At 39.2% G+C, this 25,159-nt stretch overlaps 1 protein-coding gene across 1 annotated transcript; it reads left to right on the plus strand.

Annotated features, from left to right (window-relative positions):
• Positions 1 to 1,735: 1,735 nt before the first annotated feature.
• Positions 1,736 to 20,508, plus strand: stk35 (serine/threonine kinase 35). Its single transcript, XM_015001575.2, has 3 exons — positions 1,736 to 2,565; positions 6,849 to 7,657; positions 17,306 to 20,508. The coding sequence occupies exons 1-2, from the start codon at positions 2,043 to 2,045 to the stop codon at positions 7,589 to 7,591; spliced, it is 1,266 nt and encodes a 421-aa protein (XP_014857061.1). The 5' UTR covers positions 1,736 to 2,042; the 3' UTR covers positions 7,592 to 7,657; positions 17,306 to 20,508.
• The last annotated feature ends 4,651 nt before the right edge of the window (positions 20,509 to 25,159 follow it).

Here is a 25,159-nt window from a genome sequence, read left to right on the forward strand (position 1 = left end):
CTCAGTTAGATTCCTGCTGATTTCAGTGGAGAGGTCTGAGCCTAGGTTAATTCCCCCTTTTGACAAGTTCCACAAATAAAGCTTTACTGGCTGCTGAGCTGTGACAGTGGACACATCGACTCTGGGAGAGCAAAAAGACTGGTATGCAGGACTGTGAATGCAGCACAGCAAGAAAGGATACAAAAGAAGGGATGGATTTATCGGTCTGTGAGGTTTTAGTTCTGCTGGCAAAAGCAAATGGTGAATAGAAGTCACTGTGATCCAGACAGTTCTGATGACTTTATGCAGCACCACACACGCAGAGCGTTAAATGGCACAAAACCAGATGTACACTCTAAAAAGTGTTTTTGGCTGTAGTTTATTTTATGGACTTGTTTACATTAATCTCACTTATTTCATTTGGTTTAGTGATGACAACTTACTTTTTTTGTGTTCAATTAACTTAAAAGTTACAACTCCAACTTAATAAATTGAGTTGGATAAACTTAGTAAATTGACTTGGATTATCATAATATATTGAGCTTGATAAACGTAGTAAATGGAGTTGGATGGACGTAATAACTTGAGTCGGTTAAACTTAATAAATTTGGTTGGATAAACTTAGTTGATTTACTTGTTACCAATTGAAGCAATTGGTAACAAGTTGGTTGAACTAATTTCTTTTTACAGTGTGGGTACCTTTTAGATTAATCTGCTGGATGTTTTAAGTGACTGTAAAAACTATTAACTAGTTACATGTTAAAGTGTTTTATATGGCTTTGGTATGGATAAATACAAAGTAATATCTGGTGAGTTAATGGGTCTTTCAAACATATACTGGAGATTTGAATGTTATTGTTTAAGATTCAGGATGATAATACTGATACATGTATATAATAAATGTATCAGCATTTATGGTTTTTTTTTCTTAAAATCTAGATTGAAACCAAAACTAACTGATTCAAGTGTTGAATCAAAACTAATTGACTCTCCAATCATTGTTTTGATGATTGTCATTTAATGAGGTAATTTTTTAATAATACATGTAACTTCAGAGATTAGATTAGTTGGAGAAGACAGGAAAATCTGTATGAATGAACTTAAATTTGCTTGAAGTTGCTGACATTTTTACAACAGGCTTGTGTCTTGGGTGGAGGAGGAGAGGGTTGACCTTAGCCTGAAACACTGATATTGTTCATCACCAGGTGAGGAAATGTGGTCAGGAATGCTACCTAGATCACAAAGGACATTTCCTTCACTGTCTTTTTCAGCTTCTTCCTTCTGGGAGAAACAAAAAAACAAAACAAAACAAAACAAAACAAACAAAAAAAAAACCCTTGCTAAAAAACGTTTATGATTTGTCCCCTCTCCAATAACGACTCTAAACAATTCTGCACAGATTCATTGTCTTCATTTGGTTGTCTTAAACATTTTTTATACCAATGTGGGCTATTTCTTACATGTAATAATTTTGCTATCTATCTGTCCATCCATCCATGCATGTGCAGCCAGACGTGCAGTTATGATGTGACAGATTTAAAGCCGTGCATGCAGCATGCCTGAGAACACGTGCTCCTACCACCACGTTACAATTGGAGGACAGACCCATTTACGCTGGATAATAATTTATAACCCTGCGCAAACATGTGTTTTTAACGCAAGTAGCAACTAGCTTACTATCAATAACAAATGTTAGTTTCAAACTAAAACAAATACGGAGTTATATGTTAGGGAGCTTTTTCTCTCTGCACCAATCAATGTGCGGCGGAGCTGCAGCTAGCCACGCCTTCTGTTCTCTGTAAGACCTGGAACATTTTGTTTAGGAAGCCAAAATATTTAGAACATCTGGACTGGCAGCCTGTGGCGCATCGGCAGGTTTATCGGCAACTTTTAACATTTTAACAGCTAGAAGTAAGTCTGACATTTTAGACAGGCAGAGGTTGAACTTCTCCAAACCTCGACCAGGAAGACGTAAGAACGGCCAACTTTTATTTGGTAAGAGTTTAAGTAATGACAGATAAACACGTAATCGCCTCATGTTTACTTTCAACAAAAAATAAGTTATGGATATATGCGACGGGAAGAGAAGAAGAAAGGTAAGCGGCGGAGTGCGGAGCTGCAGGCGCAGCGTGGCCGCCAAGATGAAGCGGGAGGCGGTGAAGGTCCTCCGCTCCCTCACAGTGGGGAACAACAACAAGCGTGCCGAGGCCATGGACGAGGAAGAGGACGAGGACTGCTTCTCTATCTCCTTCCTCCGGAGTGACCCCTCCAGGCCGGCGGCGGCCGTGTCTCCGCGGTACAGCCTGCTGCGGGAGGTGGGTCGGGGAAGCTACGGGGTGGTGTACGAGGCCGTGGCCCGGAGAACAGGGGCCAGGGTTGCGGTGAAGAGGCTCCAGTGCGACGCCCCAGAAAACGTCGAACTGGCATTGGCCGAGTTCTGGGCCCTGACGAGCCTGGAGAACCGACACCAGAATGTGGTTCAACTAGAGGAGTGCGTGCTGCAGCGGAACGGCCTGGCCCAGAAGATGAGCCACGGTAACAAGAAGTCCAAGCAGTATCTGCGGCTAGTGGAGACCTCCCTCAAAGGTACCTGTGCTTCTGCAAAACACACAGTGCTTAGACAAAGGCCTTGAAACCTGAAACAAGGGCCCAAGGGCCTGTAAATTGAGTTTATTTAGGAGCTAATGTGCTGACTGGTGTCAACAACTTATAGCCAAACTTTGATGTTGTTCCTGCATAGAAAACTTCTGATTCACAAATAATTTTAGCCTGCATTACTAAAATTAGCTAAAAGCAATAACTACTTATCACATTTCTGTATTTCAAAATAAATTGAAATTAGGACCTGCTGGTACTAGCTGCTAACTGTGCACTCAAATGAAGTAGTTTGCATTTACACAGTTGTAAATGCATTTACACACACCCATAGTTGAAGGGAAAAGTTGTTCTGCTCCAGTGATATGGATTTCCTTCTGCAGCCTCCTGTCTGACAGTGATGTAACTGTACATCACCTAGAAGAGCCACAGAGAGAACGCTGTGCTTCCTCCAGCGCAAACGAGAACACGGTGTACTACTTGTCGACATGTTTGAGACTTTCTTCCTGACTGAACACTTAGATGTTTAACATTAATGTTGCACCATAAACTCAGAAACATAAAAAACAGCCACAGAGTTATGATTCAGACATTTTTCAACTCAGGTCAGGGTTTCTACTTGACCTATTTATGTCTGTCTCTTCTGACATAGTTAGTGATTTTGCTGATCATACTATTTTCTATATTATAGATACTAACTCAGTCTTTGCTAGTTCAATCCATGTTTCCAGCTAAACCCAGCTGCTATGTTTACGACTCTTCTTTTAATAGCATCGTGGTTACGTAAGTGTCACAGTTCTGGCTCTCTAAGTAAAATCCTTCAGCGTCATTGTTTCTAGACTTTGCGATGTAATTGAAAATAATAGATCACAGCAACAATGTTAAAGCCTTCAGCTTAAACATTTCAGTTTGTTTTGCTCTGATTCTCGTACGTTTCAGAAATGTGAAGTAAAAAAGCAGACATGGCACGGTTCATGACAACCCCACAGTGATTATCACGACAGGTTAATGTGGGCAAGTGACGTGGTTTCCTCCTCGTGTCATGAATCTAGTTTCGCTGATTCCTCAATCGCTGCTCCTTCATGAAATCAGTCTGGTCCCAAAGGGTTCTGTTTTTTGTGCTGTAAGCTCAGCTGATTGCAGCGATATAGAGATCTGTTCTGAATAAAAACAGATTCTATAACATTAAATCAACACACATCTTGGATCACACTAAATCAAATATCAAATTGATTTGTAAAGGACAGCAAGTGGTGAATAGCCAGATCACAGATCTGGACCCATGACCTGTAAGGGTCTTTAGAACTGGGCTGGATAAATTAGTCATCATGTTCATCAGAAATGTACTGAAAGGTTTTTAGCTGTATATTCAGTCCTTTGGAGAAACTATGAAACTGAAATTCTTATGGTATTAAAACATGAGTAAAACCTTTAAAATACAAAATATCTAATGTGATGGGGATCCAAACATTTAGTCAACTTACAATTAATAGTTAATAAATGAACTCAATGGAACTAATTTTATCCAATAATGTCCAGTTAGGCCTGAGAGGTTCCTGTCTTATAAATATGTTTAAGTTTAATGCGACAACCACAACTTTCTGTTTTTCATTCAGGATATAATACAGCTGACACAAAAAAATCAGCTTGTTTTTCTAAATTCAGTATGTTGTGAAAAGTTTAGTCCTTCGTGTTATAGAGGACATCCTGATACAAGAGAAAACTCTGGTTTTTAAGAAAATGGCCGCATATAAATTATTTTTTAGTCAATGGATGAGATCAAACAACTTTAGATTAACTCATTAATTGATAACTTGCATCTCTCGGTTTAATGGTACCAGGTTTAGAAACGTACCTTTGTAAAACCACAACAGGTAACCGGCCAAGCCTAATCCATTCAAAATTTAAGCTTTTATTTGGACATTGGCTGTTTCTTGAAGTAATTTCCACCAAACTGGTTCTTTGCACAAGCGGGAGTTCTAGTTTTGACCCCCTAAAAGTAATGCTAACACAACACTAGTTCACTGCTGGACTTGAAGAAAGAATCTGGACTTTCTGCAAGAGCTCGATATGGACTCAGCCAATATAAACGTAACGACCGGCATATCCTAAACCCCTGGGTTTACTTTCATTTTTAATTTGTCAGGTTTAAAACAGCCTGCCTCCTATTTTCCTACTGTCTATCCTGAAATTAACCCTTCAAAGTTTAAAAAGGTCAATGTTCTGCTAAGTTATAGCTGGTATTTTCAACTACATGAAGGGATTTAATAAGTCAAAGTGGTGATTTTAGGGAAGCTGTTGCCATGCTATTCAAGACTTGCATAAACCCAGAATAAAGCAGGGGAGGATCAACCTTTTGAAACACTGTCAGGACATGACTGGCTTTGCTCTTAGGTGGTGTAAAAGCAAACCAGTTCTTTTGTGGAACCAGTTAAGAACTGGTTCCAACTAGGGCTGAAACGATTCCTCGAATGATTCGAGTACCTCGATTACTAAAATTCCTCGAGGAAAATTTACCTGCCTCGAAGCTTCGTTAATTTATGTTTAATTAGTTAACGCACCGTGTTCCGGCCGGGACTTCATTTGCGTTGCGCGGAGCTCTCACTTCCGCCTCTGAGTTGTTGACAAAAGCTAAGTCTCAGCGGCATAAAGTCCAATCTTCAAGATTGGCCCGTGGGGATTTTATTGATTGATGATAATGCCCGACTTTTTATCGTTTTTGGGGAACCAATAAGCATCCTTAAAATGACTGGGGGAATGCCTGGAGTACGGCAGCATTTCTCCTCCGGGGCTGCTGGTTGAAAGCGAGCGGCGGGAAGAGCGCTGAGGTGAGCGGATAGACTGAACAGGGCGGGCGGCTGAGTAGCTGATGCTTACCGTGTAAATGTAGCTTTACCGACGAACCGCACAATAAATTTCATATCCCGGCCTGAAGAAACGGGTGGCGGAGCGCATCGCACATGGCTGGTAGATGAGTTTCTGAGTGTGACCAGTGAAGGTGTCGTAAATATCCCGTATTGCTTCCCCCCGTGTTCGTCCCCCGGTCTAACGGTTCGTCAGTCCGCTGGTCTATTTCCTCCCCTCCACCCCATCTTACGTTCGTTCATTCGCCCTCTCCTCCCACTCCAGGCGGCATTTCCCGTATTTTCAAACCCAAAGCGTGACAGGTTAGGTGGCAAACTCACTGAAGATGAATACATAAACTAAAAGCTGGATTGTAGACACTTTTTATAAGCATATTTGTGAGCCTGCCTCTTTGTTATTAAATTCAATATAATTTCAGATTTTTCTATAACTTTTCTTCTGGTTAACTTAGAAAGTGAGCTATTATTGTTACAGGTTAGTTTTCTAAACTACAAAAAAGCAACTGTTAGGGATGCTCAAATATGAAAAATTGGACTGATATTGATATCTGATAGTAACACCGGTATTATGCCAGATTTACCAATATTTCATTTTATATTTTTTTTATCCGATTACTCGATTAATCGTAAGAATAATCGATAGATTACTCGATTACTAAAATATTCGTTTACAACAGCCCTAGTTCCAACACTAGGTCTAGTTGAGCACTGGGACCACTGATGGAAAAGTACAATTTCAATCAGTTTCAGTCCACTTGTTTTAATTACTGGAGCATTAAGAACGTTTTTTTTTTTTTTTACATTAACAAATAAACAAAGAACCAACTTAAATGGGATCCTTGTTGATTTTTACTACCACCTTGTCACGTTAACAAGACTTTTCTCAAAGGGCTGACTGTACAACCGATGATCAGCTGAGGGAAGATGATTTCTGGTCCTTTATCGGGTCTTCAGTGCCTCACTAGACATTATTTATCTTATGGAAATTGTTCAGACTTGTCCCTTATTTGTTTTAATCACTAAGTGAATGATAGGGTTAGTACTGGTGTGAAAAATGAAAAAGCAGTCTAAGGTAAAACTTGGAAAGACCTTGGGAAACTGGAGAAGTACTGGAAAATGTGTCTCTATGAAAGTAAGTAAATAAATCAGTTATGGTCCTGAAGGTAGAAGTGACTGAGTAAGTGGAGACTGGACATTTTTAAGCCATGGCATAGAACCTTGCCACTTTTAGCTTTCCTGGAAAATGCCAATGCTTTTATATTTGTAGAAAGGTTTTTTACCGTTAAGGCTGAGCTAATGTGAAAAGAGTTGTGTTCTTGTTTCTGAGCATTATTTGATTTTTGCTTTTGCAATTTGGGCATTTTTAACTTTTAGAGTTGTAACAAAGTATTGTCTTCTTTTAATCCTAAGGTGAGCGCATCCTTGGTTACCCAGAGGAGCCATGCTACCTTTGGTTTGTCATGGAGTTCTGCGAAGGTGGGGACCTCAACCAGTACATCCTGTCTCGGCGACCCGACCCCCAGACCAACAGCAGCTTCATGCTCCAGCTAACAAGTGCCATTGCTTTCCTTCACAAGAACAACATTGTCCACCGGGACCTGAAGCCAGACAACATTCTCATCTCACAGAAATCTGGTTCACCTGTACTTAAGGTAGCAGACTTTGGCCTCAGTAAGGTTTGTGCTGGACTAACCTCCAAGAGCAGTGAAGAAGATCCTACAGCGAGAGCTGCTGGCAAAGGGAGCAACCAGTACAACACTGTCAACATCAACAAGTTCTGGTTATCGTCAGCTTGCGGCTCTGACTTCTACATGGCCCCGGAGGTTTGGGAGGGCCACTACACAGCTAAAGCTGACATCTTTGCCCTTGGCATCATCATTTGGGCAATGGTCGAACGAATCACGTTTATTGATGCAGAGTCGAAGCGTGAACTACTGGGCACGTATGTTCGACAGGGCTCTGAGATCATTCCTGTTGGGGAAGCTCTGCTGGAGAACCCCAAGATGGTTCTGCACATCCCTCAGAAGGCCAGGAGCTCTATGACTGACGGGGTAAAGAAGCTCCTACTGGACATGCTTGCAGTAAACCCTCAGGACCGACCAGATGCTCTCCAACTGGAAATAAGAATGGATCAAGTCACTTTTGCTGCATGACAAATGCTTCTAAACCTTTCCTTTTTCACCCCAACCCATCCAAGAAGGGACCCATTTCCTCTCCAGGTAGGCTGCCTCTCATTCTTCCATGTTAGTAATTAGAGGTGTGCCGATCGATCGGCCACCGATCATAATTGACCGATTTCCGTGACAAAGTGTATGATTGGTGATCGCTGATCACTGTCTCTTGTAGCCGATCACCTGTATCTCACTTCGCAGCCTGCGTGTGCAGCTCATCTCCTCTTTCCTTCACACTGTGCAAGCATGCAGCAACAAATCCTAAACAATGTCGTGTGAAACTTTAAAGCTCAGAATCAACGGGGACGTTTGCGTGTTGTGACGGAAAATTACCTTGAGTTGAAGCACGGGTCAAGATGCATCAACACAACAAATCTAATATGACATTTAAAAAACAAACACTTGACGGAGTTTGGCTACATCGAGGCTCAATGCAGGAAAAAGAGACATCCGGAGCGATCAGACAGCAGTCAGCAGGTAAAGCAGCGCACAACTACCAACAGTCAGAGTGTGATGGTGAGGAAGCAAATAAACCGAAAAATAATTTAAGTCTTTGGGCCAGTGTCTTTCCCACGCTGAGAGGGTGAATTCATTAAGTTCATCCAACTCGATTCATTAAGTTGTTTTAAATGAATTCATTAAGTGTGTTAAAAATGACAAATTTAAGTCATTCTCGCTCAAATCATTTAGTTTACTTCAAATAAAGAAGTAAACTAATAAATTATTTCTTTATTACCAGGTTTTTTTGGCTCAGGCGGCCTTTGAGAGTAGTTAGACAGGAAAGTGAGTAATGACAGAGGGAGGAGACATGCAGCTAAGATCATCAGGATTGAATTGAACTTACGACGGCCACATTGAGGACTAACGTCTCTTTATGTGAGTTGTGCTCTACCCCTGCGTCACCACAGCAGCCGGTCGGTACAGGATCTGTCCAGGTGAATCTTGTCATGACGTCAGATGTGAGATACGAACGCGGCATTGAACTTAATTGTTTCAAACGCACTTTTTATAGTTAAAGTTAATTTGAATTAGTTAGTTTTGTAACTTTTAGCTTAATTAAAATTAAGTTGTCATCACTAGAACAAATAAATTAAGTGAGATTAATGTAAATAAGTCCATAAAATGAACTACAGCCAAAAACACTTTTTAGAGTGTAAGGCTTCAAATATAATCAAAAATAAAAATCGAAACTTCAACCTTTTTCTGTATTTTTTTTAAATCCAGTTTCAAAGCTGGATAATTTTTTTTTAACTCAGGGTGTGGTAACCAGAGAGGTGCCTATCACAAATGGAAGTTGGCATTTATGCTGCTACTGGGAACAAGGAAAGGTACAATCTGAGCCTGAGGCCAAACAGCCTTTGATTAGATGTTAACACCTGGGATGTGTGAGTGAAGACCAAAACAAGGTGTTGCCACCGAATATCTTTAGCATTGCATGCTGATTATGTGAAATGCTCTAACAGCAGGCTGTGAATAGGGCTGTGCCATTGTCAGGGACCACATGACAACTAACACAAAACAATGAAATAAATTCCAAAACTTGCAGGATAATAAAGAGGCAGGCTCACAAAAGAGACTTGCAAATATGTTTGTACTCAAGTTTTTGGTTCATGTATTCATCTTCAGTCAGTTTAATAGGTGAACTCTCACTTTGCACATACTTTTGTGTCCATGTAAACGACTGGATTTGGCTCCTCCGTCACACACAGATTTACCAGTACCGCCACAATGCACTCCGCCACCCATTTGCTGAGACTGGAATGGTGGTAAATGTATTTTCCGGTTCGTCTGTAAAGTTACACTTGCGCTAAGCATCAACTATAGCACAGCCAAGTGCTGTGTTCAGTCTATGTGCTCACCTGTATAAATACACCCGCCGCACGCTTCGCTCGGAACCGGCCACCAGAAAGCAACTCTGAGAGGAGAAAGGCTGTTGTACTCCATGCATCTTACCAGTTACTTTAACGATGTTTATTGGTCACCAGAAAAACAATCAATAGACATTATCAATCAATAAAATTCCCCTGGACCAAACTTGAAAATTGGACATTATGCTGCTAACCCTTCGAGGCAGATAATAATCTGCCTCTAGGAGTTTTAATAATCGAGGTACTCGAATCATTTGAGGAGTCGTTGCAGCCCTGCTTTCAGTAGATATCTGAGATACACTCTGACCTAAACTTTAATTCATTTATGCTAATATACAAGGTAAACAACTCCATGCAACAAAATAGGAGTGAAACAGTTTGAACATCATGATTATTGTTTGCACATTCGTTTAGGTTATCAAATGCAGTTGGCAGGTTAGTTATATAACTGATAATGGTCCAAATTTTAAAATCTAAAGAGAGAGATTATTTAAATCTTGCATGTGAATTCTCCGCTCTAAACTCTTTAGCAAAAATGTGTTTGCGGTGGCAGCAGTGCAGTAAAGTGTCCCAGTAAGATCTTAATTGTCTCAGTTTGCTATTTGGAGCAGAAGCTCCCTGTATGACATCAAACTGCCGCTGAGTGGATGCTCAGCCACCCAAACCGGCCGCCTGTTTGTTTGAACCTGAACTCTCCACTGACCAGGCCTGAGTTCTGGGTTTGTTTGGCAAATTAGCTCAGCCATTCTGTTAGCTCTTCATCACAATAGGCTGCTCACGCTGTGATGTAACACCACCCAGCTGCTCAGGGTGGGGAGCACTCAGGGCAGAGCAATCAGGATGTTTCCTTGCTGCCTCCGATTGGCCTCGTTCTCTTGTGGCACGATGGGATAGACGGTTACGCAACAGACTAGCTCTGGTTCAGTTGATAAAGCTGTCATCTGTTGGAAAGAAGGATTAGTGATTAGTGTTGGAAAGAAGGGGAGGGGAGTGGCTGTTGGACCTGCTACTGGGGTGTTCGTGTCTGCAGCTGCTAAACTGAAGGGAGCTGACGACGGTAGGATGAACACAGCTAAACCTGCGAGGCGTGATGGAACAACAAGCCTGGTTTTATTTCTCTTGTATTATGCAGAATCTACCACTCAGTCACACAAAGAACATTTTAAAGAATTAAATCATGAGGATAAAGTCGAAATAATATGCATAAATACAGTGTGTATATGCATATACACATTTATATTTAAATATGCATGTATTTACAAAAATACACATCCAGTACTTGCATGTATGGTTACACAATACATGTAAACATCTACATAACAGAATAAGCTTTTATCATTTTATATCTTAAGGCTCTTTTAAAGAAAGGGCATAATTAAAAATCATCATTCAATTCATTCCACAGTTTCACGCCAATAACTGCAACACATCTAAACCTTAACTCTTTTTTTTTCTCTAACAAACCTCGCAAATTATATTTATTCTCCCTTAACATAAATGATTTCTGAGAATCTGAAGGAAGAGTTTTGTTCAAAGCTTTATACCAGTATTTCCAGTGTTTTTATATGTACATTGTCTTTACATTTAAAAGTATTACTTTGAATAAAAAGTTAGTTAGTTGGTTCACAATATACCATTTATAAATAAACCTAAAAGCTATTTTTTGTAACTTAACTAATATACCAATGGTTGTTGTACTTGCATTTACCCAAACGTCTGAGCAATATGACAAATGGGGCATAACCAATGAGGAGTGTACAACATTCAGCCTTTAACATTTATTAAATATTTAATTTTAAACAACATTCTAATAGTTACAATTGTATTTACTATATAGGCTTCTAACTGAGTTTGTTGTCTAGAATGATCCCTTAAAGATTTTCTGATAAACTATCAATTTCAACTCCATTTATTTAAAACTTTGCATTACTATTAATCCTATTACCAGAAAATATGATAAGTTTAGTTTTTTGGGTTTTTTCATGATAAATTTTATAAGCAAATCACTTTTTCAGCTCCTTTTTCACTATGCGGCTCAGAACATGAGAATACTGTGAAAAAGTTATAAAACTTGTATATTATTCATTCATCCTCTCTGGCCATTTTCATGTAATCTCAGTGATCATAGTTTACAGGTGACAAACTCAAAATTCAATGTCTCAGAAAATTAATATTACAAAAAAGGGATATTTAAAGAAAAATGTAATCTACTGGGAAGTGCGTTCATTACTATGCACTTATGTTTTTCAGGTAATTTCTCTTTTTGTTCAACATGTAATGTTGGCCTAGAAGTATATTCTTATTACATATCAGATCCCAGCAGCCACCAGTGAACTCCATGCATGTGGTGGATGTTTCCTGCTGAGGTCGGAGGTCAAGCTGATGTGAAACACCAGTTCTGCTCTGCAGTACACACACAGAGCTGTGTAACCTTTTCTATTTAAAGTGATCCCACACTGTTGGCAGATTTTGTCTCTTTCTTGGTGGCAGTTCCTTCTGTCCCCCGCCGCCTCCCTGCACAGATGCTAACAGCACTTAGCACTGGAAGTGAGAGCGTTCAGCTGCACAAACCATTATCCGGCTGGAACACAGCGAGATAAATGGTTAAACAGTTTAATGAACCTTCAGTTCAGACCATTTGCCTTGAAGAATTTTAAACACTGAGGTCCTGGAGTCATTAAATGAATCGAATATTCCCCATCGGTAACTAATATTTGTGTTTTACTGTGTTTGGGGCTTTTAAAGTCCTCTTACAATGAAAAAGTCATTTATAGAGCTGCCTTTAGGTGAAATCAGAATATTGAAAATCATGTGCATGTTTTTACTTTGACGTCCATCTGACCAATCCTCAAACTGCCATCTGATTCCTCTGCTGGACAGCGAGTGCTGCTGGTTCAAGGCTTATGGAGGCTTTGGTGGGGAACATTTTGTCCTCTCGCTGCGTGCCAGGCTTACGCCTCTCTTAAACAGGCCAGAGCTCTGACGGCGCCTCTCTTCCTCTGTGCATACTCATTACTTCAGGAATCAAAAACTTTTTTTGTTTAACTGACAGCACTGACAATCGTTCTACAAGTTGAGGCATTTCACCGCCCAGAGTGGTTCTAATGCATATGCCAATGCCTCCAAGGCTTTGCTGCTTCGCAGTTTAATGCTCAAAGGCATTTAAATACAGGATTCAGATAATTCAGACTTTCTGATAGTACTCTTCTGAAGGACGCTGTGCTGTACAACATGTTCTGAACAGCATTTGGGGAACCAGAGGGAGGCACCTTCCTGAGATCTGGGAGTGTCCATTACGTTTGTGCCCATAGGATGCTTGTAAACGTCTGAGTCCAGTGATTACGGAGGCTGTAAAAAATTTTTTTTTTCTGGGATTCAGAGCCAGTTACACAAGCGAGCTGTTGCATAACTGGTCGACTAAAACACCTCAGTGTGTTTTTGTTTATCAAGACGTTTAACAGAATTGAGCAGAAAACTCACAAAAATAGATTTCTAAATCTATAGCGTTATAAGTTGTGGTAAAATGAATCAGACTTAAATCAAGCCTGGTCAGAAATTTGATCTATTATCTCTTCTTTCTCCATAAAAATGTACAGCTCATGGATAGTAGAGGCATAACCGTGACTACGCTGTGCTTTAGAATAACATTTGTCCACATCTTTTCCAGTCTGCTGTCCTCATTCATGGTGACTGTGTTGGATCTAATTGGTTTACACGTCTCAATCCCCTTTAAGTCGAACGGATCCGTCACATGCTTTGTGTGGTTGTATTGTCCTGCCTTTGTGATGTTAATGGGATCATTTTGTGAATAATAAAGCAGGATAGCCGTCTCTCTAGGTGTAAATAATTGATGAAAAGGGGAGCTGGCAGCATCTGCTGAAATAAGGAGGGATTTGGAAGACCTGTGTCTTTGCTGAGTGTTTAAACTGGAAAAATTATTGTATATTTTCATGCTTTTAATGTTCCGCTAAAAAAAAAAAATTAAGCTAGACTGTTTTTGCGGATGTTTGTGCCCTAAAAATTTAATGGGATAATCAGATTTTTTTTTTCTTTTGTTATAGTTAAGAAATAAGTGACTCAGCACTTATTGCCTGGTTTTACTTACACTTATATAAAAATTAGTTGCATTTTTCTGCCAAGAAGATCTACATTTTGTAAATATTACAACACGAATATTACTTCAAAACCCAGGTATGACGTAAGATGGCGACAGTCATAATTTGACATTGTGAGAATGAAAAGGGTAGAGTATCTGTTCTGGGTCGGGGAAGAGGTCCTGCTCCAAGTGGAATAGTTCAAGTATCTCAAGATCTTGTTCACAAATGAATGAATGAAAATTGGAGCAGCGTCTGTAGTAAAGCAGGCGCTGTAATGGTCTGTCATGGTGAAGAGAGAGCTCAGTCAAAAGGCTTGACTTTTCAATCAATCTGTTTTCTCTACTTGGGCTGCTTCCCCCGCGACCCGACCCCTGATCAGCAGAAGAAAATGGATGGATGGATGGATGGATGGATGAGATTTTCCCAGTGCAATAAAAATTTAATTTTGAGTGAAAGTGTAACAGTTTTGTTATGATCTAGTTGTTTGTTTACACGTCTCTCACGCCGGATCGTTTTGAAACCAGATCCCCCATGAAGGCGTCTGCAGGCGTGAAAGTGCCCAGGCGCAGAATGAACGATTCCAGGGTTCATTCTGCACATGCATAGGTAGATAACAAAAACAATGGCAGACAGCATTGTGCTCTGCTCTGCTACTTAACCTGTTGAGTTTAACACAGTCCCTGCTGTAGAATAGATCTGTGTTGCTTGATTGGATGGGTTGCTGTTTACGATGAAGTGGAAGCGAGTGAAATGGAAGCTAAGAGTTAAAAGTTCATGCATGTTCAATGATGTGCAAAAATCATAGCACCATTTAGCGGCTTGGCATGAACAATACAGCTGACTTGAGGCGTCTCAATGGTCTCAACATGGAGCTTTTCCCCAATCAACATCCGAAAATACCAGCATTTTCCAGACAGCGGTCTCGTGGAGACGCAGTGTTTAGATCAATACTTTAAGCTGTGAAATGCACTTGAATTGCGAGATGAACTGGAACATCTGCTTTTCATTTGAAAGCCTCTTATTTGTGTGCTAATGATGCTAATAGTTCCCTTCATTTCCATTAGTGAGGGAGTGTTGGCATTCCTGCTGGCTCTCTGTTGTTTTGAGGTGGTAAAACATGCAAATAAACACATTCCATCAGCATTTCTATGAAACTGCTGATGATGTAAACTTGGCTTCATACCATTGAAAGGCTGGTGATGCAGAGCATCGTCATAAGCAAATTTAAACGCAGATAAGAGGGAATACTATTTTTGCAAATGTTCTCTTCCACTTTTTCTTATTTGGGCTTCTTTGGTTGTTCTCCAATCATTTCATCTTGCAATTAAACAAAAGACAGTTGAAACATTACGTCAGAACTGGTCAGGTCAGGCATTAGTTTCAGACATGAGCAGGACCAGTTTATTGGAGGAAAGAGACAGTATCATCAACATGTTCCTGAAGCTCTTTTAATTGCTGTTGAAACTTATGGTCAAATGGAGACAGTCTTGTTTTTCTGTTGGGAAGAAGTGAACTAAGCCAAAAGTTGATGTATTATAATATATCCTCAAATTAGATTTTTAGTATCTGGGTTGTTTGTGTGCACTCTGTGTGTTTTTTCTCTATTGACAGATTTAAACACATTTAGAGGTGTTAGACTAGAAATCCTGAGTCAGCAGTACGGAGTGGATGCTGTAGTTTTGGTTGAGGCTCTCCAGCTCGCATGCCTCCTGCTGAGCTTGTGTTCCTAACATGTGCACTGCTGTTATGCAACCTGTAAAAGGGGAACAAGCCGCTGCATGTCGGCCGCTGGGCTATTCTTAGAGCCGAGCGCTGAACCCAACATGGACGCAGGTTCAGCAAGATTCCCTCCAGGAACAAACTGCGGCTGAGACTCTACCCCACAATAACACTTGGTCTTCTTCCCTTCTGTTCAAGCATGGCCACATATCCTGTTTGATTCCACACATGCTAACATGATGGATGATGCATACATGATGATATATGGTACATGATGGATTTAGCATTTTGGTGATATATGGTGCCAATACTTGTACAGTTGGTTAGGACCATTCTAAACTACTTATTAGATATGTGGCCTATGCATGCAACAAATTTATGTAAGCTGAATGTTTGTTTAAAAAAAAAAGTCTATACCAAGAAGTTTCAGAAAATAATTTCACATGAAAATGTAGATGATTTTACTCTGGAATATTGAAATCTCTTTATATGTAAGTTGATGTTTCATCTATATCTTTAGATGTATTTGACAGTTTTCTCTGCCAGTCAGTCTGTTGTCCAGCAACATCATCTTTGGAGATGTTCTGGAGATATCAAACCTAAATCTGTTTATGTTTTGTGAAACCATGGTTTGAAAGTTTTGTCTGAACATCAACTGAGAACAACACAGATCAGCTCTCGCAATGCTAATGAGGAGCATGAAGTCCATGGTCTTCATGGAGCATGAAGTCCAAAACTTTGTTGACATTCCGCTAAAACCCCCCACAATTTCATAATTGTGGGGTTGTAATTAAACAACAAACACAATTAAAATAACATGTGAATAAGTTTGTTCACGAAATAAAAACCCTGCCATGATGTTCCAACTATTTCCTGTTGTTGTCTTCATGGTTTGCGCCAGTGACAATATCCGGTTGTTGATCACATGACTTGTGATTTAAAAAAAAAAAAAGTGCTTCCATTGCACTTTTACAAAATAAGCTACTTTTGATACAGCTGAAAAAATCACTTCGTTCTAATGCAAAAACTTTTGAGAAACGTGTTCTGTTGAAACTGTAGCCATTAAACAATTTACTTTTGCTATTCTAATTTTTGTAATTTTAAGGCCAATGGAAACACAGCTGTCTTATTTTTGCTGTACATATATTACTGTATATTTATATATAAGTGGATCTATATACATATTGTTTTTGTACATTTTTCACCTACCAAGGGGTATGATATGAATTATTTATTTTATAGGGCTCAAAATAAACAACATGGAGCTTGCCTTTGAATATGTAGGGTTTTCTAAAATGACTGTGCCACAGGACTAAATATATACACAAAAATTATAGCTGGATAACTGGACAGACTATTGTGGTTGATGGATAATATCTCACCCTATACCAGAACCAAAACCAGTTCTTGAAATGTAAACCAGATATTACAATTTTAAATATTAAACATCTAAACAAATCCTAAATGCACAAGGTGTGGCAGTTTCTTTAGTTGAACCTACAGCAAATCCCAACATTATCGGTTCAATGAACAGAAAACAGGACATTTGTCCAGGAAGGTGATTCCAGTGGAGCTGCTCCTTCCTGAGGTCGTCACTTCCTACTGCTGCTCCTCTGCAGGATAATACTCGAGCAACCTGGGGCTTATTTTGACGTCGCATCCTTGTTCAGTTTTGATTTTGAAGAACTGCAAAGGGTAAAAAGGAAACCAAAGACAGATATCGAAGCATCATTTAAAACCACTTTTTACCACATTAGAGGGAAACCTCTCTGCTTGTCAAAAAAGAGAGAAGATTTTTGCTGAGTAAACTCACAGAGCTCAAGGCTTTGAGGAATAAAAATTTAACTATGGTTTCGGATACTGAATGAGACAAAGCAATGCTGAAGGTGGATTGTAAAAGTTGGGTTTCTTCCATCATAAACAGATTCTTTGACAGCAGGAACTGACAGCCTGAAAAAGTAACTGTGTGTGTCGTCGCCTCTTTCTGACCTCTTCACTCTGTTTCTCTGCAGACTTGTCGTCTCCATGGCGGTGGACGGGAAAGGAAAAAGGACTGACAACCTGAAATGTGAAGACTCATGATCTAGAACTGAGGCTGCAAGACAAACTGGAGCATTATTCCAAACCTCTGGGGCAGAAAAATATGCAAATAAACTCGTTACAATCTCATTTTTATTTTCTATTAGCTTACTGGGGAGATGGACAATGTCAGAGTGAAGTCAGAGTGCTGGCTGGATCAGAAAGCAGCTTTCATTTTGTAATCTAGTTTGTTTTATGGGTTTGTTCTTCCTTAACTTTTGTACTGTATTGAACTATGAGGCAGGTTAGCCGTGTTCTCACTGATTAAAGCATTCGTGGGAGTAATAACTCTGAAGAACAGATGACTGCTACCCTCAAACATCCCTGTGCCTTTAAGAAGATTCACCCCCGAGTCTACTGGATCTGCGGGAGAATCCATCCTGAAGGTTCTGAACCGAGATGGGAACCTGAGAAGTCTGCGAACTTGTGAAGTTTCAGGCTAGCAAAATGTGCAAACACTTTTGTTTCTAATGTTGTGACACTTTTTGAATGATTCATCAAGCGGGTATGATATCAGAGGAGACGGTGAGGGGTCTCTTGGAGTTCAACACTGAGGTGCAATTAGGAATCAGAAAAATCTCCCAGAAGCTGAAATACAGAGAACGACAGCGATGTGTGTTGCTAATGATCTGCGCCACATTCCAGAAGCAGAAGGATGAAGATCTAATGGGCTTTCAGAGTTGAGATGAACTCGTCATATCAGGCCTTTCAACCTGTGCAGGTGTAACCAAACAAGAGAGTTTAAACTCGTCTTAATGGGCATTACTTCCTGTTTCAACCAAAGAGCCCCTCATGGACCAAGTGCACACGGTTTTTCTTTGCCATAAGAGTTCTTCATGACCAAGGAATCGGTTTCTGATGATTTTTTTTCCAGCGCTAGCAGATGTTTTGGCAACTGAATGTTTTTTTTTGTTGAGGTTGAGTGTGGCATTTTGGACAGGCTGACAGAAAACCTCAATATACATTAGAAACTGTGCAGATTTCAGCCATTTCCAGCATTGCACCTTTTATATTTTCAAGCTTGTAATGGGTTTGGATGGTGTGAAGTGGGTTACTTTGTAGCTTTTACACGTGAGCAGTATTGAGTCTTTAAATATTTCACTGTCCGCTGCCATTTAGGGGTTTCTTCAGGAAATTGGAAGCTGTACCATCTGAGAATGATCCCAAAGGCACATGGAGACACTCGTCCTTTTCTCTGGCTCCTTCTTATTGAAGTGATTTGAACTCTTTCGGTTGTAGCCTGCTGACTGGTTAGACAGGAAATCAACGGTTGGACTTGTCTGCTATTGAGCCCTAAAGGCAAATGAAAAATCCAGAGCTTGAAGGACTTCCAGGGAAATATGACTGAACAAACAGCCTACAGAGAGAGAGAGAGAGAGAGCACGAAATGTCACCAGCCTCTTTGGGACATGAGTGTCCTTCAGTGACTTGGCTCTGCAGCCACAGCAGTTCTGAGACTTGTTCTAGTTCTTCTGTAGTGTGATCCTACCTCGTGCTTAACACTCGTCACCCTCAACTGTCTGTAGTAACGTCTTAGGTGTGAGGATAGGATGCACAGTGGCTGAGTAGGAAAGCATCTTACCTCATAGTGTCTTATTCTTCCTTCTGTGGTTCTGGCTGGAAGCCAACACCTGTCTTTTTCCCAGAGTTTTGACTAAATGTACATCTCACCTATGAGCCACAGTATGTTCATTTAAAAACTAAGGCTCCAATAAGGGTTTTTACCAGGACTTTATCTAAAGGCAGACGGTGGTATTTAACTCCCTTCTGGGTACATCTGGATGCTCAGACTGGCATGAGATCGACAGGAAGATTGAAAATCATATGTAGATTAATTCTGCATGGAAGTCTGAGAAGGCTGCTTTTGTTTTGAAAGGCTTCTGTAGTTATTGGGAAAGCTTCAGTGGGCCACGCTAAAGTCAATGACTGATCCAGAATGTACCGTAGTTAAGTCTATAAGCTCAGATTGTTGAGAACAGCAAATGAATTACATAAAAGTTGCAGTATGCAACTCATAAAAATATTTTTAATATGCATTTAAAACTGTCACCATGTCGTGAAAGTATGTTATGAGACAGTCTGTTAAAAGATTGATCTCCACCTCCTTCCTGTGCTGCTGTTGCCGCCTGAAGAAATGCCGACCAAAAGCGACCAATCAGAGCCACGAGGAGGGTCTAATGGCGGGAAAATAACTAACCGGTACAATAAAACCTTTTATCCGCCGTCATTGGTGGCTATGCTAACAAGTCTTAGCATTCACAGGAGGCTCTGCTAATGGGGAGAAGCTGTTGATTGATGGCGCTGACACCGGTCTTCAGGTTCTGATTAGTTGTTTCTAGTTAGCATTGGGAGAAGGCAGGGAAACTTTAATTGTTTTTTTGTCCCTCCACAGATGATCTCGTATTACACTATCGCGACTTGGTGACAGTTTCAACAGATATGTAACATTTTTTTTAAAATAAAAGTTATATACTGCAGCTTTTAATTCAGCATGGCGGGTCATGTTTTCCTGCTCAGCTCTAACTGTGTGTTTGCTCTCAGTAACTTGTGTGGTCAAAATGGCAGCAGCTGGTTCTGCATTAAATATTCAGTGTGTGAAATTAAATGACATCTGGTAGTAAAATGAAATGTCCAACTCTTACCGGAGCTGTAGATGTTAAAGGGTACCAAACATCAAACTGTGAAGGTTTCAGTTCTACGATATAATGGAGCATTTTTTTTTAACCTGTAAGGTGTTAATTCTGTCCTCTGTTTTGTGTTTCATCTTTATAGCCACCAAACGCAGTGAAAAGTCATAGTTCATGTCACAGTTTGTGCTCACTTTCTCTGCTGCTGTTTTTCCATGTACCTTTGTTGCAGAATATTGATAACTTCACTTGAACACTATGCAACAAAAGATTTAATTGCCTCACTGTAAATGCTGCACAGAGCCACACCCTCCTCGAACTCTTGTGGATGATATCTTGAACTCTTTCCATGTTTTAGTGTGTACAGAATTGTCTTTCAGGTGTAAAATAGCAACTTTTTTGTTGTTAATAAAGCTGGCAGGAGCCATTAGATGTTTGAGGAAAACATCTGTTATTTTGCTGTAAATATCTTTGACAACTTTTCTGCAAATAAAAGCTTAAAATGTGAATTCGTGGAAGTTGGTGTGTGATTCGGTGATGACATCCTAGTCTGGCAAGCAGAAGATTAGTTTGTTTTACAGCGACTGTGACCAGCAGTGTGTTTTCAAGCAACAGGAGGTTGAATTCCTGCTGGATTAATTAAGTTTTATCTGCCTAGAAATACTAGACTGCCTTTGATCGCTTCAAGCTAAATCCATCCTGTAGTCTGGAAATTGTTTTCAAATGCAAATGGAAGATCTTTTCCAGATTCCACCAATCGCTCTGGTTGCATTTAAATGTTTAGAAAATATTAGGTAACACTTTATTTGGAGTGGGGTGAATAAGACTGTCATGACACTGTCATAAACACCTGTCATGAACATGAATAAGCCTTCATGAATATTTATGACTGTTGTCATAAAGCGTCATTCGGTAAATTATGACACTTTTAATACAAAGTTGACATTATTCAAAATGTCGTTATGACATCTTGACATTAACCAAGAAATCATTACTGATATTAATTTGTTCTAAAAGTATTACTGATTGCACTATCTTTATGTTATTAAAGGTAAAATTTAAACAGTAATCACAATTATTCAATCAAAAAACCCGAATCTAATAAAAAAATAAATAAAATTGTGATCAAAACTTTTAGAACTGTAATGATTTTTTTAAAAACCAAAAAAATTCTTTTTAAAATTTTTTTTAATTAAAATCTCTAATTTTTGTCTCATGAAGTTAAAAAGTTATTTGCAAAATATAAACTTTTATTTGCGCGTGTCATAAATCTTTGGTTGCGATTTTCTTTTCTTTTTTGCTTGCGATTCTGTTTTTGTTTGCGAATCTACGCAGCCCTCTTTGGGACATGGGGAATTTATTTTTCATTTGTGTTTTCTAGCAAACATATGCGTTACATCGCAATAGGTTTTGCGTTCTCTCGCAAGAATACTGTAAGGCTTTCTTATGTGTCTATTGCACTTTCTGCTATATGGTTACCTATGATAATATCTCGTTGTGAAGTTTCTGAAGTTTTATCTTTTTCTTTAGGATAGAAATGCATCACAAACCTACGATATAAACAGAAACGTCCCGTAAAAAGGAAAGAAATAATAAAAAAAATACTTCCAAACTATTTGGACCATTTCTGAGTTATTTTCACGGGGTAATAAGTCATCTGACATGATTGTGTCTCTTTTGTGTTGGTTGTCTGAAGGCTTTAAATGAATGTTTTCATGTTCAGTTCCATCTCAACTATGCAAACAGACATAAACATGCAGTGAATAAATCGATTTTCAATCAGTTTATTTGCACCAAAGAGTTAAGAGTAAACACTGAGGCTCTTTAAATGTGTATACATTTGAAATTTTAAATTGACATTTGTGACTGTATACAAAACAGACCAGCAAAAATTGCAGTAAGCATATTGTGAGGGAGCGCAAAAGTTTTGAGCGATAACGCAAAAGAACATTTTTTCTCCATGAACCCCTAAAGGGCACCGTACATTACCGCCACCATCTGGTCTGGAGTGTGAACTGCAGCTAATGCCATTCACTGATAGAATTTACATCTGAAAATGGATTGGGTAAATATAGCCTCCGTGTTTTAATTAAAACAGATCATATTCGGAGAAATGTGAAACTGAAGATAACTTCTATATTTAGTATTAAGGACATGTTTAGTGTTTTTGCTGTAGAACCTCTGTGTTGTGGAAAAATTACTTTAACAAGAGTCTGAATGAGAAGAAAATAAGAAATGTATTAAAACCTTGCAAGGTGAGAACAAAAGTACAGAGTCAAACAGTGGATCTGGCTTCCTTTTATAGGTTCTGGTCAGAGAAGAGAGATTTGATTGGACTAGAGGTGTGGATCCCTGATTGTGATGTGCCAGGGATTCTGTGGAGCCCAACACAGATGGTCTTGCCATTTATCTATTGTTAAAGATAGGGGGTTGTTCTTTGATGCTAAAGAGGGCAGATAAGTTCTACGTTTGGGAAGTAACACTTTAGATAGTCTCCAGGATCAAGAAGTTTTCCCCTGCTGTTATATGACGCTGCATAAGTCTTGAGAGCAGCTTGACCAATCTAATGATAAGACTATGCAGAAATGCCTAAAGCAGGAGAGAAGTGAGGAGCACATTACAAAATTTTCCATTACTTTACAACATACATTTAAAATATACATTTGAATGTATTTTTAAAATGATTATCCAAAGTATAACTTTAGTAATATATTTAATTGGAATTTAAAGTATATTTTAGAAAAAATATACTTTTAGAAAGTGTATAAAAATACATTTTAAAAAAGAATACCAAGCATGTTTTTAAAAATGTATTCATTTTACACTTTTAGTATAATCTTAGCTTAATAGCATACTAAAAAAATGTAATTCAGAAAAATACAATGTCTCTGCGCTGGACTCCAGTGAACAGATTCATCATAAAATATTGAAATACTAATTTTGAATGGAGAACTGAGATGAGCAAGACAAAATGTCAGGAGTGTGTGGGTGCTGGGAGAAGTGACAAGTAAACAATAATAATAATAAAAAAAGCTGTAAATATCTAACATTTTGAGCTCCACACATGGGCTCAGCATATTGATTCCTGAAATATATTTGTTTTTCTTTGTCTTATTGATCATCAAGTTTTCCATTAGATTCTGTCCTTTCAACCATATGCTGTCTAATGCGTGAAGTCTTTGTGATCTTTCTTGTCAGTGTGGACATGTAGGAAGCCAAAACAATATGCTCGGCGTCCTGTTTGATGCAGTTGAGTAATCTTTAATGAGCCTAATGGCTTCTGCCTTTCTGTTCAGGCCTCAGCTTCTCATAAAAGACTTATTGATCAGTTCCTTTATCTGCTCTCGAACACTGCACTCTGACGGTATCGAGGTGTTTCAAGTATGTTTTAATGAGTCATTTTGTGAAAGGGAAGAAGTCCGAGATGTAACTGATGCTGCTTTCGATTTTTATGGTTGCTAAAATAGATAATGTCACCTTTTCACATGAATCCTAATAATGCTGTCTTTGCATGTTCTACTTTGTCCCTTCATAATCTACTCTGGGCAGAGCTCACCTAGCCAGCAGACTAGCTAGCTAGCTAACGTTACCCTGAAACGTCAGGTAAAAACTTGCTTGTGTTTATTACAAAACATTTTGATTGACTAAAAAGGCTTTATTAGTGTTTTAATGATGAGAATTTCAAAAATGTCTTCAGTTTTAAGGTCTGCGAGGTTAATATCTAGAGCTAAAGTGCTAGAGCCATTCCTAGACATGCCAATGGACAGGACAAAAACTAACCTGCTCTGGTGGTCAAGTTTTGGCTAACAGGGTGGCTCAAAAAGCTTGGACATGGAAGTAATTTGGAGTGAATATTTAAAGATTTCCTCTTTGAAAACGTAAAGTAAGGCAACGGTTTAGAGCAATAGAGTTATTCTTCTGAATGATTTTTTCCTGCTGTGTGTTTTGAGCTCCATTCATAGAAATAGTCCGTTTACAACATTTGGCCTAAAATCAGCTTCTGTAAGCTATCTGTCTGTCTGTTATTTTAGTTCATTTTAAGCAAAATGTTAAAATATATCAATTTTAAACATTAGATCATATCAGCGATGGATATAAAAATGTGTCAGTGCTCAGCCTCAGCATCTCCATGAGGAGATGCTGATGACTACACAGAGAATCTTCTAATGTCAGCTCTGCTGTGTTTTTATGCGACCCCTATGTGAACTGTGTGAACTCTCCATGAACTCCTCATCAGAGATTCAGAGTGGATCGAGAAAAAAACCTACCCTGTGCATTTGGTAGGGGAATGGGGAAGACATGAAATCTTCAAGATACAGATCTGACTAAGATAGACCTGTAAGACATAGATCTGACTTTAATCGCAGAAGAAAATAATGTAGACATATTTCATTTGGGAAGGCTCACTGAAGACTGACCTTGCAGTAAAATCACAGAATTATGTAAAAACTTTTATGTGCTCTCCTAATCTGAGCCTTCTTGTTTCTGAAAGGATCATTATAATCGAGGCTGCAGAGTGGAGGAGTTTAACATCGGGTTAGAACCACGCAGACAAGCTGTCCTCAGAGTGTCTGTGTCGCTCAGACCAGGCTGACCCAGTTCTGCTGTGACGCCGCCTTGTTCCAGGGAGGCACGTGGCGCCGACCGTTCACTGTGACGTAAGCAGAATCCAGTCTTAGGAAGGTTCCTCCAGAAAAGCCTTTCTGGAATATCTGTCTTTATTTCAAAACACAAAATTATCTCCAAACTATTAGCAGATTTTAACTGCAGTGCTGAGGGATTGATTTGCGCCTTACAGATTTCTTTTGTTTGTGTTTTTTCCCCCCGTCAAACTCATTTTAATATTAGACAAAGGCAACTGCACATCAGCTGGAGGTGCAAATACTAAATACTGACTGGAAGAGCTGAATAAAGGCTTTAAAATACACATTTTTTTTCAATTAAATTGTCATTATTTTTTGCAGAAATCAGTGACAAAAGTTTTTTGTTTTGGTAATTTGTTTTGTCAAATAGCCAGATTTTGTTAATAATAACTGATTTTTAAAAACAATAAGAAAATAATTATCCTTAGGGATGAATGCTTCATGACCTCTGACCTCACCTGAAAGACATCCTGCTGAGAGCTTTATGTAATATCCTGGATTCTTTGTGACCTCCTGG

Source organism: Poecilia mexicana, unplaced genomic scaffold (assembly GCF_051168715.1).
Source record: "Poecilia mexicana isolate PSO_F unplaced genomic scaffold, ASM5116871v1 scaffold_7, whole genome shotgun sequence".
Taxonomy (NCBI): Eukaryota; Metazoa; Chordata; class Actinopteri; order Cyprinodontiformes; family Poeciliidae; genus Poecilia; species Poecilia mexicana.